The sequence below is a fragment of the Lissotriton vulgaris genome, chromosome 9 (genome assembly GCF_964263255.1).
Source record: "Lissotriton vulgaris chromosome 9, aLisVul1.2, whole genome shotgun sequence".
Taxonomy (NCBI): Eukaryota; Metazoa; Chordata; class Amphibia; order Caudata; family Salamandridae; genus Lissotriton; species Lissotriton vulgaris.
The window spans coordinates 151,760,003-151,775,242 of NC_141697.1; the positions used below are offsets into that span (position 1 = coordinate 151,760,003).

Consider the following 15,240-nt stretch of genomic DNA (forward strand, 5'->3'; position numbering starts at 1 on the left):
CAGGAACTACAGTGGCAATACCATTAGTGATAAGAAACCACCAATCATCACCCAATCAGCCTATCCCACTCTTCCCGGGAATTAAGTCCATTTCTTACCGTGTCAAAGTAAGAGATGTACCATTGTTCTCTTTGTTTGCGTTTATTAATAATATTCCCTCCTCTCTTACCTATTTTAACTCTTTCCAATATAAACCACTTGAAGTCGCATTCACCATGATTTTTCTCTAAAAAATGTGAAACAATTGGTGCAGTCAACTTTTTGGTCCTAATGGCAGATCTGTGTTCCTGCAGTCTAATCCTAGCTTCTCTACCAGTTTCTCCCACATAAAAAAGCTCACAGGGACATTTTAGTATGTATATTATGTTTTTGCTTTCGCCAATAAAAAGTTTCTAGAAACATGGACACTGGACACTGATCTCTAACAGGTGCAGTAGAGACTGGATGCTCCTCATAATAGAAACTGCGCAAGGACTCATTATACTCGAGCAGGAAGAAATAGACAAATTAGAAACAGAACTAAAAGGGTGCCCTGCTCTAGAGGAAGCAAAAAAGAAATTAGCTGAGATAAACCAAGATGTTGAGGGATATAGTGAATACCTGATAAATAAAAAAACAAATAAACTGAAGAAAGACATTGAACGCTTCTCTGTTGAGAATGTATATCCCTTTCTCAGAGAAAACTACTACCAAACCAAGAACGAGGGTAATTGGGATAGACCATATACCTATCAAACTTACTCCAGAGGAGGTAATAGACGTGTCACATTTTCAGAAACCTCAGGCTCCGGCAGTGAGGAGGAGGAGTGTAATACTAACGAAACCGGTATGAATGTCCGAGAACAGGAAGATTTTTTAGAGTCCCGCCCAAGGAGACCCCAGAGATTCAACGGGAACCGAGGGCGAGGACGGTTCAATGGGAACCAAGGACAAGGACGAGGACAATTCAACCGGGGCAACTCCCAATACAACCGTGCACCTCAACAGCAGGAATACATGAGCACACGGAGCAAGCAGTACTGGAGACCTGCAAACTACCAGTAATAAATTTATCTAGTAGAGAATTAAGTAACATTGAACTCAACATTCTAAGCAAAGGCTTTAGCTTTGTCCCCACAACCACCATAGATAGATTTCAATTGGAGAAAGACCTTAAGGCCTTCTTTAGAAAAATAAGACTGAAGCGCTTTTTTGAGAACAGAGAGAGTAGAATCACTGAGAACATCACGGGATTTAAACCTAAATCCACTTTTACTCCTACCGTAGGGATGATAGGAAAGAATGTTGAAGCCTTCGAGATAGCAGTAGAGAGTGGAGTCTTCAAAATTCTTGATAAAGAAAAGAAAGTACCCTCATACAACATATCAAAGGCAGAGAAGGAGGCACTAGATAAGCTTAAAAATGACAACTCGATAACGGTTAAACCTGCCGATAAAGGCGGTGGAGTTGTTATCTTTGATACCACTGACTACGAAAAGAGAATCAGAAAGATGCTTGAAGTGAAGGAACACTATGCTCCTACTAATGCTTCCTGCCTTCTGGGAATCTCCAGGGCTTGTCTACAGTTACTGACGAATGCTAGAGATGAGGGCCATATTAGTGAGGAGGAATTCAAGTTTTTAAACAATACTGATCCCAAAACCCCAGCTATATATGGCCTACCCAAGGTTCATAAGCATAAATTGGACCCGCCTATGCGGCCTATCGTTAGTAGTATAAACTCTCTTCTTGAACCTATTAGTAAATATGTGGATCACTTCCTGAGGCCATTAGTATGCGAACTGAGATCATATGTGCGAGATTCCGCACATATTATCTCCTTAGTTGAGGGATTGCCCTTTTGTGAAGAGACTCAGTGTCTAGTTACCCTGGACATTGAGTCTCTTTATACCAACATCCCTCAAGATGACACAATTAATGTCATCGAAGAACTTCTGTCCCATCAGGATCTAAATGGGGCCAGCAAAGAATTCCTAGTGGACTGTGTCCGCCTAATCCTAACCAACAATGTTTTTCTGTTTAAAAATGAATATTTTAAACAGTTGAAGGGGACCAGCATGGGGGCCACCTGTGCCCCTAGTCTGGCCTGTCTGTATGTGGGCAATTTTGAAAGTAAACACATTTACAATGAACTGGCACCTTTTTTCGAGAATGTAGCGGGCTGGTACCGCTACATCGACGACATCTTTTTTATTTGGGAAGGTACCATTGCGGTTCTGGAAGAATTTCTCCTATGGATTAACCTGGGTGACCCCAATCTGAGGTTCACCTCTACCCACAGTACGACTAAGGTTGATTTCTTAGACATCTCTATTAAGAATGTGGATGGTTCACTAGCTGTGGAGCTGTTTACAAAGCCTATGGCTAAAAACACGCTCCTTCACTTTACCAGCTTCCACCCTAAATCACAGAGGGAAAGTATTCCCTTTAGTCAATTCCTCCGACTCAGGAGGAATTGTTCAGATGTCAACGACTACTACAAACATGCTGCAGTTTTAAAGAAAAAGTTTAGGGATCGAGGCTATCCTAAAAAACTTTTATCTAACTCTCTGAAGAGGGCCAGATTTTATGATCGTGAAGCCTTAATCAACAAATCTGACACCCAGAAAAGCCCTCTAAACAGAATTGTTTTTGCGACAAAATTTTCCCACATCAGCAACCAGATTAAGAATGTGGTCAATAAACATTGGCACATTCTTAATCACGAGGAAGATACAACATTGGCCAAACCTCTTTTTGCTTTCAAGAAGAATAAAAACTTGCGAGACCTGCTAGTCCACACATACAAAGATGAGGGAAGAGAAAACCAAAGAACTCTTGACAACACCACTGTTGTTGGCACCTCTAGGTGTGGCAGTTGCAATATCTGTGATCAATGTATGACAGCCACTGAAATCACATGCAACAATAAAACTATCAGATGCAAAACTCACAATAACTGCAAAAGCAAAAACATAATATACATACTAAAATGTCCCTGTGAGCTTTTTTATGTGGAAGAAACTGGTAGAGAAGCTAGGATTAGACTGCAGGAACACAGATCTGCCATTAGGACCAAAAAGTTGACTGCACCAATTGTTTCACATTTTTTAGAGAAAAATCATGGTGAATGCGACTTCAAGTGGTTTATATTGGAAAGAGTTAAAATAGGTAAGAGAGGAGGGAATATTATTAATAAACGCAAACAAAGAGAACAATGGTACATCTCTTACTTTGACACGGTAAGAAATGGACTTAATTCCCGGGAAGAGTGGGATAGGCTGATTGGGTGGTGATTGGTGGTTTCTTATCACTAATGGTATTGCCACTGTAGTTCCTGGTCTGGTACAGATATGTTCCATTTACTTGATTTACTGCAGTACTTCATATACTGAATTCCGCAATAATGCCCATAACAATCTACTGCAAGGCTCTGTGAGCATTTGCGTATAGATATACATAGATATGTTACTTAGGGAAAAACAACGTTGGTATGCGCATGCGCGGTCTATTTACTCGAACCATGCTAATTTCTTTTAAATTCGACCGTCCAAAAATACTAACGGAAAGAAGGGAAATCTGAAAGGCCCATTGCGCCTGAATAGAATAATCGTGAGCAATTTAGATACCCAAAAAAAGATCTGCTATGGCAATCTATTTCGACCTCCTATCGGCAGGCCTCTTTCTATGTCCATGATCTTCATCGGCGATCTTTCCTCTACTTCCGCATTCGGACGCCGAGATAAAGTACTTAAACGGCGTTTTCGTAGGGAAAGCACTCCATGGTGAAGGCACGCGGAAAGCCTACCGGATTCAATGAAGAGGTATGTGTTGGCTCGTAGGGTACGTACCTGCTGTGTAACCAACTCCTTGGTGTAAATACTCTGATACTAAGGCACGTTTACGCTTTGTAACTTTTGTAGGAATAGCAGCCACCACTGAATGGGAAGACGTAAGCAGCCCCATATCATTTAAGAGTTGGCGAAAAGTCTATCTTATGTGAGTAATAGCTCGGCCTTATTTGGTTTTGTGCTACGTGTACGCAGCATGGGCACTGAAGAGATTTGATCTTACTCTTTCCATAGTGCTTCTATTTTCGGGACGTTTTTATCTATACATCGGAACTACCGCGTGCCCACTAGACTATATGAATCATTGTGTAAGTAGAACAGTCAGTTTTTTCATACTTAAAATATGTCTTTTAAACGAATATATATAGTGAGACATTTGTTCTATTCTAGGATTGAATGGGAGGACGAATGCAGCCCCACATCACTTATTAGCTGGTGCTAACATTTTTTTAAAGTAAGTGTAGGCTTAGTGTAAGTCTATGTCGCCCTATGTGTATGCAACATGGGAACTAAATATATCCCATTCATTTTCTCGACAGTGTTCCCAATTGCGGGATGTTTTAATCGATATATCCTAATTACCGCATGCACATAATACTGCAAGATCTTATTCGTAAGTAGCATAGTCGGCCCATCTCTTATATTATGATTGTCCAGCTACGTAAGAAAATGTATAGTGAGATATTTGCTTTATTCTAGGAGGTATAACCCTACGAAGAACTGTTCTTTGGTTCAAGCCTAGAGAATTAAGTGCACCGACCAATGAGAGGAACATATTAGAAATACTAGTTGTAAGTATCGGATGTGTGTAACTTCTATAGTTAAAAAGAACTCTATAGGCGGCCGTAACTGGCTACTTTACCTGGTATGTCAGGTCCGTGTGAGACGACCACTTACCGAGCGAGTGAAGACTCTAGCTCGTCTCTAGTCAACAGCCTACTGAATACAAGGAGGGCCTCTAAGATGTATTTTCTATACATTTTTTTCAGTCTATACGTATACTTGGCTCAAAAAAGAAAATTGCCCGTTTTAGACCAAGCGGAAGCTGTTTTTCTTCGTCCACTCTAAAGGTCAGTACTAACCGATTATCTGGGGGTTAGCCTGGTCAACTATAAAATCCAGGAGATAAACAACCTAAGCCAAATTGGAATCGCAATCACCATTCTTAACAATTGTGCCTGATGTGGCAACAGAGAGTATTACGAATGAATTATATATATAAATGTGCTCTTTGGCCACTCATGTGTGGCTTAGGATCAGACACGAAGGTGGTTTAAAACATACACTATGTCGTGATCACAGTTTTTTATGGATCACGTGATGAACTGTATATTAAGAAAAATGTGATGAACTGTATATTAAGAAAAATGTGATGAACTGTAAACAACTGAAGAAGAGTAATAATATGATTTGTAAATGTGTTGTAATGTTTACTATGTAAATGTTGTTGAAAGGTGTTATATTGTATTGAGCGGTGGTTATAACTTTCAAATTCTGGTTAGCAGATGGATTGTATCCTCATGTATAATTTTTGTTTAAAAAGTTTAGAAACTGATGATGAGACCTATTTCTCTTTTTGACCATAGTATTTCTGGGGAATACAGCTAATAACTCTCCTGAAGAAGACGGCTGCAATTCTACCTGCCCGTCGAAACGCGTTGAGGATTGGGGGAGAGAATTCATATGACTAGCTAAGGATTATTCTGATTGTTACTGAATATAACCTTATTGAATTCCTCCCTCCTTTGGAACTGTAGGAACTTATATGATGAACTGTGGAGATTGTATGTTCCTTTTATTGTCTGTTTTCCCTTGATTTTGACTATACCTATTTTTACTTGGTTTTTAATGATATTTTAATAAACTTGTACATTTGGTAATTTATTTGTTGTTTCAGAATTTGGGTTTTTACTGCACTGCTCTTTAGTTTGTCTGCATTGTCAGTTGTTTTTTATGTTGTGTTGATAAGTGTGGCCAAAGGGAATTGCTTTTTTGACAAAGCTAGCGTTTCTACCAACAGGAAGATTACACCTATTGCTGTTCCAACCGTTATGTCTGCTATATAAGCCATGTATGGCCTGGTCCTGTCTCTCCACTCACTATCAGCTTCCAGCAACCTTACCTCTGCGGCACATCATCCATCTTCTGGGCATGTCGTTTTTTCTCTCTGTGACTTGGATGGATTCCTCCAGGAAGACCTCAGTCTTTTGCCTACTGTCACTCATGCACTTGACCCAATATCCGACTCAAGGCATCCCTAGTGTTAATATTGTCTTCATCTTGGATGTTCAGAAGACTCTTTCCTTCCTTTGGAGAGTATACTGAACGCTCGTTGTTGGTTACTATGTACAGTAGGCCTCTGGGAACAACCACCAGAACTTGATTCTCTTAGAGTTGAGTTACTCTGCTACTATGTGATATGGCTTGTGCTTTTTAAAAGTACCTGGTTCAATTTTCTGGAGAATAGTAACTTTACTGTCACAGACGTTCTGTGATTCGCCTTCTCTTGCCATGCATTTAGAGTTAAGAAGGACATTTCACCACCATGTCCCTCAGCCTCTTTTGTGGTCACATTCTCCCCCGCCACTGTATCTGCCTTTTCTATCACCACTGTGAATGAGGCATTCCTCTGTCCTGGCATTCCTCTAGGATGGATTCCTGGAGGTATCTCAAAAAATCATCTTCTTCCCTTTCCTTGGGTTGCACACTCGGATATTCCCTCATCTGGAATGTTTCTCATGATCTTCACACTTGTCAAATACTTGTTTGATCTGTGTCTTCAGTATTGCAATAGCTGTGGAAAGCACTTGAACCATATGAGCTGTTGATTGGAGTTGGGCCCAAGCAAAATTAAGCCTCATTGTTATGGAATGCATACCAGCTTTCATGTCAGAAATATCTTTGCCTCAGTTGTTTTTTAGTTGTGCAGGATTAGTGGCAGTGATTTACTGATTTTAGATTTCAATTCAGCAAGGCAATCATCAGATTGTCCTTTGTGAAAGAGGAGGTTGTTTTCAAGGCCACTGTATCATTGGCCGCTGACTCACAGACTGGATGGCACATTTCACCAGAAAGTTTGTCCAAAACATGGTCTGGAGCACTCTTGTGTACCATCAAAAGCCCTCCAGAATTTATTTCCACTGTGGTCATCCACAACAATTAGGTCGGATTAGATACTCGAGGAATATTTAATGACATGCACCAGTGTGGTCAGTTCAGCATTGCATTCTCATTTCCTTTAAAATGTTAGTTCAGAAATGAGATTAAGGGCCAGCATCCAGTGTTCCATTTACAGGAGTCCTCCACCAGGTGCATCCACTGATTTCTTCCAGTGACATGATTCATGCCTGTATCAGGGCAACTTCTGAGTTTAGGGTGCCACAGCCCTTTCCATCTTAGAGTACCATTACTATAACCAGTTAGGTGGTGGCGCAGTGACTGCCACAGCTATGTGGGTCCACCCTCGAAAGGCATCGGATCCTTTTGCAGCAGGCAGACAGCTCAGGCACCGCTTTCTTTCTGGGAGATCACTCCTCTTCAGGGAGTCTGCAGACTCCCTGAAGAGGAGTGGTCTGCTGTCCATAGAGCACAGGAAGATGACTCAGCATCTGTACATCTGTGCACCTACACAATAAAGACCAAATGTTTCTGCAGTTCGCATGAAGATTGTTACCTGTCAGTGGTTGGTGAACGGTTCATTCGCTTCCAAGTAGTGTTAACATAGTAACAACTACTATTTGGACGAGTGGCTTATATAAAATAAGGTGCAACAATTCAACTGGCACATTAATGTGTCCCCTTGCCTACAGTCTCAGCAGAGAGGCTAGGGATGCAATAAAGCAATATAACGTTCCAGAGTTTTGCCTATTAGGAGTCTTCAATCCACCCCATCTGGCAGTTCGGTTGGCGTGCAGACGCTTGCGCTCGTCTACGGCAAAAGAAAGGACATCCCTGAACATGTGGTGGTGGTCAAACATAGGTCAGGCTGGGACAAAGCCAGTTAGATGAGATATTCTATCTGACTTAAGACTGACACTGCCTAACCCATTTCAGAGAAATGAGCCTCTCAGTAAATCTCACAGTTTCCCAACTGCACCTCTGCATGGGTTCTGCCTTTTGAATATAAGCATACACAAACTAAAAGCAGTAGCAAAAGATGCAGACATCACAACTAAAATCTCAAAACTCGTCCTGCTTGCATTTCAGCCACGCTACCTTTGTGGGGTTCAGATTCAGCAATCTCCTTGTATCGTCAGAAACCTGAAGCATATTGTAAGCGATCTATTGTAGATTCATCTATTCTAATGCTAGTAGTCTGCCCCAAAATGTGTGGCACTGTGATTTTTTTCCTGAGGGTAATGATTAAGCATGGGCGGAAAATACGTTCCGCTCGCGAATTTTGCGGATTTTCGGTAAATTCGCAATCCGCGAACGCTCGCAAATTTACTGAAAATCCGCAAATTCGCACGCAGCGGATTTTTTTTTCTTGGTGATACAATTTTGCGGCGTGCGGACATGTAGGCAGCAAGAATCTCGCTCTCACGAAATTACAAAAATTGCAATTCTGCACAAGAAATCCACTAGCAAGCAGCGTAGACCTTCTGAAAATGATGATTTTTATCAGAATAACTCCTCAGGTTGACATTTGCCTGCACTTTTTTGGATTTGAGGCCTTTTGACTTTCTTTGGATCACTTTTGGATTAGAAATCAACTTTCACAAGTAAGCTTGTTTGGGGCATTACAGTTGCTGTAATGCTGTTCTGCAGAAAAACGAGTTTTGCAAAAGCATTCAGCAGGTTCAAAAGTTCAAACTCATCATTAGTAACCATTCCCTGTCGTGCTTCCTGACTGGGGCCCCTCCAGAGTTCAGTTGCTAGTTGCAACAATTGTATGACCCTGCTCTGACCCTCACAGCAGGCTCATAGAATAGCTACAAGTAGGCCATAAAAGGTCCTGGAAAAAAAAATTGCACTGCAACAGAAAGCAAATTACAGATAAGGAAGCAGGTGCCAGACTGGAATTTTAAAACAGTGACACATTAATTAATCAACCCCAAATTAATTCATGTCAGTTGAAGCAGGGCTGGTGTGCTTGCTTTTCCCCCCCATAATCTACAGTGATGATGAACCAGAGGGTGGCATTGATGTACCAGAGGGTGGCATGGGTGAAACAGAGGGTGGCAGGGGTGAAACAGAGGGTGCTGGGAACCTGTGATGATGAACCAGACGTAGGAAACAACATAATCGCGACCGTTGCGAGCCGACATGTAAGTTCGCAATTGCGAACTGGTACAAAACCCTTGCGAACTGGCAGAAATCCTTGCGAACACAAAAAAAATTTGCGGATTTTGCGGATTGCGAGTTCGCAAATTCACGAACGCCAGATTCGCAAAATTCGCTCATGCTTAGTAATGATACCCTTGAAAGAGGAGCTGTGATCGGCAGGATATATTTTTACACGTTATTTTGACAACGTTATCCTTGACTGCCTTTGAGAAGCATTTTATAGCTTCTTGTGCCAGCTTTCCCCTAATCACTCATGTGCACTGGATTATGGCATTAAGGGGAAGATTAACAAAAAATTCACACAGCGCAATGCAGCCCCCCGCAAGGCTGTGCTGCGAGTGCCATGTCTTCAGCGATATGGCTCTCTCCTCTACTGACTAGCGCCATACCACTAGGGTGTGTGCATTAGTCTAGCATAAGTTTTGTACAGGAAGGGTACCCTTACAAAATATGATGCCCAAACATGATGCAAAGTTTTTCCCCACTTTCTATGTCTGCTGCACAGTGCAGCACGCATGCAAAGTCGGAAAAAGGAGAAACAAAGGCATTTCTCCTTCCTTGCGCTTACCTGAAAAGGGCGCGATTTCCCATGCTAAACCCAATCTACTTTATTTAGTAAATTGGGTTTAGCGCGAGAAACCATGGGTGGATGCATTGGAACGCCCATGCTCCACCGTTGGTATGCCCGCATGGCACATTACTTTTCCGTTATTTCCAGCGCAAAACAAGTTTAGCGCTGGAAAGTAAATAGGAAAAAAAAGATTTTGTGCCGAAATACGGTACAAAATCTTAGTAAATCTCCCCCCAAATCAGGCCCGGGGCAATGCATACCCTTCCTGTCTATGCTCCGCCTCCTCCTGTCTCTCTGCATCCTCCGCACACTCTACCTCTTTTTTACGTATGCTGCTCAGTCGACTTGCTGCAGGTGTAGGCTTGGCTCCATTGCCCCAGATTGTGTCAGTGACCGAGTGCTGAAATGAATCATGGCTTTGGCTTTCACGCCTTTGGCTGACTCTGGTTAATGTCTCAGCCTGCTTTGAAACACTCTGGGGGACATTTACTAAAATGTGACGCAATGCGGCACAGAAATAAATGCATCTGCAGTGTGTTGCATCAAACGGAGACAGAAAAACGGTGCCATATCTACAAAAATATGGTGCTGTTTTCCGCTTTCTCTGCTCTGGCGCACTTAATGCTGCAATTCACTAACATGCCCACCATAGTGCAAGAGTGTGTGGAGTCTGTCAAGCATAGGTTTTGCACTGGAAGGGGACTCTACCAGGACAAAAACCATGTTTAATACCTCTTGCATGTGTACTGTACAATGCAGCACACATGTAAAGTTTGGAAAGTGTGAAGAAATTAAAACATGCCTCCTTGATTGATCCCGCCTAAAGGAGGAATAAGGTCTTAGTGGAAATCCCTGTCCACAATTGTTAGAAGATAGTGGTTTGTGTTAAACCCACAAGTGGTTGCATGGGAACATCCATGCATCGCCTACGGATCACCCCCTAACGCAAAGTAGCGCACAAAAGTAACACAAATCTGGTGCCAAGAGTTAGTAAATCTGGGCCTTTGATTTCGTAGGTAGCATTCAGCTGTGCAGTAAGGGCCATAAAGGATAGTCTATGATAGGCTCATTCGAAAGGTGAGCAGCAGGGATTAGAATGGAGACAGCAAGGCCCTCCTCCAGACAGGTTGGGAACAGACATTACGGGGCAGTTTTACGAATAATTTGAGGTGGATTTGCATCACTAAAGCATGGGCCCTGGTGCAAACTGTGGATTTGGAATTTACTTTCCAAAGCAAAACATTATTTGCACTGGAAAGAAGTCTTAAAATAATGCAACGTAGCACCAGTGCTTTTTGTGTCAAAAAAGTCCCATGGGTGATACATGGGCGCTGCCATGCAGCCCCTCAGGGGTTCTGAAGCAAACCCAATCTACTAAAACATGGTAGCATGGCTGTGCACCACAAAATAATGCCTCTTTGAGGCAGGCATTAAAAAGGACAAATGCTTTCAATTCTACTAAGTGTGTTTTGCCTTACAGCACACATGCAATGAGGGAACATCTTTAAACCATGTCTAAGTATAGTATTTTGTATTTGAAGGGTTACCTGCCAGTACAACATACAATGCTTAGACATCTTCCACATCCGTGTGTGTGTGTGTGTGGTTCATGGCAGTCTTGCAGAGCGCCAGCAAAAGGGTAAAAGAATCATTGTTTTAATTCTTCCTTAACTTTTTAGAACCACAACCCAATTTTTAGAACAACAGATGTTCACGACCCACCTACCTCTAACGGACATGAGGCGGGCGATTTGTTAATGTTGCTAAAGCATGGTGTGGGAGCACCTTGTCACTTACAGACAGCATATTTCCCATTGAAATGCCCTCTAAATATTGAACAGTCTTTCAGTTCAATTGATACAACTTTAAAGCACACAAATTATAATGTGTGGTAATTGGGGTTCCTCAGAATATTTATCATGTGTGCATCACCACGTAAAGTGTCTTGATTCTATTAAAATCAGTTTCCAGTACACTTCACAATTACAAATTGCTTTTTTTTTGCTTTCCTAACTGCTAATGCATACAGTTAATTTACAGATATTTACATTTTGTTGTGTGTTGCAAAAAAACAACATCCTGCAGCCTTTCCTTTCACACTCCCTATACTAGAAATTGTCATATAATTCGCTTTAAAAACTCCTCTCACTTTGCAGTCAGAGAAGAAAAGTAAATACCAATCCCGGTGTTAAAAGAATAATCTAATTCCATTGCCGACGCTGTGTTTTTCCAGAGGCCTTTTGTTAGCGAGTGAATCGACGGATACTGAGGTTCTCATTAAAGAAGAAGAAGTCAGTGTGGGAGAGAGACTTGTGAGAGCAGATTAATGTAGCCTACCGTTTGTCCGGTGTGATAATTCAAGGATATAGCCATGCATGCATTATTGTTTAGACATGCGAAGATGGAGAGCATATCTGCCCCCAGAGTCTGGAGAGAACTGATTGGTTCCAGAGAGTGGGAGCATCCTGGAATGTTGCAATTAGTATTTTTTTAACATATAATTGTGTCTTCCTTAGACTAGTTCAGACACACTTATCATTTCACACACTCTCTCTCTCTCTCTCATTCACGCTCTTGTTCGCTAAGGAGAGACGCTAGCTTACTTTGACTGAGAAGACCCTTCTCACCCCTGCAGATCTCCACTGCTTGAATGCAAAGGCTTTCTGCCTTACCTTATTTACCCACACCCAGGTGCATATTTATGAGCCCTTTTGGGTCACTTTTTGGCTCTGAGGCCCATGCGAAACTCTCGGATTTCTCCGGATCTTTCTGGACTCTCTCCGTGAATTCAACCACTTGCACCAATTTACACTTAAGGCCAGGCCAGCCCCACAAAACTACAAAGCTGACAGGTTCCACCCATCACCGGCCTTCTTTCAGCCAATGGGAGTCCACGCTCCTTGACTGGGGCGTGGCAAGGCCTTGCACAGTGTCACTGTGCCAAACCTGCTCTGCTAAATGTCATGGCCTCTTCCAGAATGCATTAATAATGCATCTAATACTGCATCCTTATCGAATGCTTGACTAATGCATTTAATCATGAAATTCAAGAAGGCATCCTGGGCAGAGCACCAACCAGCACTTCTAACTTAAATCCAGGGGTGGAACGCAAAATAGCGCCCCATCTCCCCTGCAGTCTGCAGAATGTGATGAGCGACCCCTGTATCTCATAGATCTCACAGATATCCATTAGCTTTGGGCTGAAGTGTGCCCCCCTGATGGGTTGAGGCCGGGCCATCTGAAGGGTTGGGCTCCCTGCGCCACTGGGGCTGAAGCAGGCCTGGTCTGGGGGGGGGGGGGGCCCACCCAAATATGAGCTTCGGCCCTCGAAGTGATGGAGCGAAGGCCGATACAAAATGTAATTTCAAAGGTTACTCCTAGCCAGGGCTCGAGTCGGGGGTAAACGCGTGTGGATGGAGTCCCCCCACTCTTTTCACAGGGTGGACGACGTCCACCCTGCCAAGAAGCTGGGCCCCACAGAAATAAGCTGAACGTGTCCCCGTGTAATTTTGAGACACCGGGACACGTTGAGCACGTGACATCATGAGGTCATTTGCATATTGTCAGTCCCCCCACTTCTTTTTATAGGACTCGTGCCCTGCTCCTCATGTTGTTTTCCTTCCTGTTCTGGGAGTTGAGTGATTTGGCCTGGGCTCTTTGTCACAGCCATCCCCATTCACCCAACTCCTTTTAGAAAGGTGGGCTGTGTTGTGCAGGTACAATAGGGTCATGGCAAAGTGGAGAAATTGTTTATTTGGCACTCAGTAACTTTTGCCTACCGTGTTTATTTGGCACTCAGTAACTTTTGTACCTTCTTGCTGTGTGGGTATTTCCTTTTCTGTTCAGCGCTGGAGAAAATAAGTTTGTTTATTCCTATTCACCCTTCCTGATCCTTGCAACTGCATATCAGATCAGGCTGTGACACAAAGTTTAACAAATGGAGTAGATAAGAGGATGTGTTACTATCGTGTTTTTTTTAAAATCTGCACAGGCCCAGCAAGGACATACTTTGTGTAAATTGTTTAAATTGTTTTTTATCATTATCATGGCCATGGATGCAACAATAAAAATGTCCAGATAACTGGTGATTAATGATCCTGCTGGAGAGCAATCCTTTGCCTGTTGGTTGTTTTGAAATGCAGATAAGCTGTATTTTATGTGGATATCTCAGTGGGTTACTGCCTGTGTCACATAGATTCTTGTGTTACTTGCAGTACCGAAGTTACAATCCTAACATAGGACAGTGACCTATGAACTGGCATCAAGGAGCTGCCTACAAACAGGAATGGTATAGTTAGGCCTTCACTTTTTTTGTGTTACTATATACTTAGAACTTCACCAGCCTTTCATTATTTTAATGTTGCAAAAAAGAGTTTGGGCCGATATACATTTTAATTAGTAAAGCCAACCCCCAACCACTGGGACATGCTTTAAATCCAGAGTTTGTGCTTCCCCAGCCCAAACCCTCTTAAAATATACTGCCCACCAGTATGGATGACGTGATTCCTACACCTTGTAATCCTCATTGGCTTTTGCGGCATTCCCTATAGCCCGATTTACATACTTGTATGATCCATTGTCTCTGTATACTGTGTGCGTTGTGATACCCTACACTGATATGAGTAGGGCTATACAACAAATAAAATGTATATGAGAGAGTGGCTACGGAGAGACGAAGGGCACTGTTGGAGGGTGGTAGGAATGGTATCTGTGGAGAAAGAGGTCATTGGTGGGGCGCCAAAATAGACTTTCCCACTAATGCTAAAGCCAGCCCTGTCATGGCCTTTCTGTTTTTATTTAATTACCTGTCAGGTCATTAGGGCAACTGTGGAACATATTAAAGTGTGTGCTAATTAAATTTACTGCTATATTCAATGTTTTAAGTTTGAAGGTGATTTTACTAATGTTTTTTACCGGAATAATGAAAGTGGTGCTAGATGGTGGCTGATGTGGGGCTAGGGCCTAAGGTCAGCTGTGAGAGAAGGTGCACAGGAGAGGCATGGTAGAAAAGTGGATAATCAGGCCCAAAAGTACTTGTTTTGAAGCCTGGCCTGTTGGAATTTGAGGGTTTGCACTTGCAGACATTGCTCTTACTTTCAAATAACTCTCCACATGCTCGCTATACACACAGAATCGATCAGTTGTATCATGGTGACTGTTTGCAAGTAGATATGATGTAATCTAGGGCTTTTAGGCTACCACAAGTAGTGACAAATTGGGCTCGCAGCGGCCTACCCAAATGCACCCTTGGCCCACCCAACAATAAATTCCTGTAGCTGGGCCTAGGCTGAAGGGGTCTCTGTTACACATCTGCTTAAATCGAATTGGCTTGAGTCTATTACTAGCCTCTTTTATGATTTGCGCAGCATAATTTTAAAAATGTTTACTTCTAGCATGCATTACAATATTTCACTTTACCTCATTTTGCATTTTCGTAATTGGCTTATGCTTCCCATCAGGAGTAATGTTCAGCGCCATCAGGCCTCGCTTCACCTCCCTAAACAAAAGAACGTGTTAGGTGCAAAGCAACTCTATACTAAAACATTTCAAACA

At 42.4% G+C, this 15,240-nt stretch overlaps 1 protein-coding gene across 2 annotated transcripts in view; it reads right to left on the reverse strand.

Annotated features, from left to right (window-relative positions):
- The window catches only part of HEATR4 (HEAT repeat containing 4), a 344,851-nt gene that overhangs the window by 43,718 nt on the left and 285,893 nt on the right, over positions 1-15,240 (reverse strand). For both annotated transcript variants that reach the window (XM_086937243.1, XM_086937244.1), the window contains exon 14: positions 15,106-15,184. In XM_086937243.1, coding sequence (XP_086793369.1) covers positions 15,106-15,184 — 79 coding nt within the window. The remainder of the gene's footprint in view (positions 1-15,105; positions 15,185-15,240) is intronic.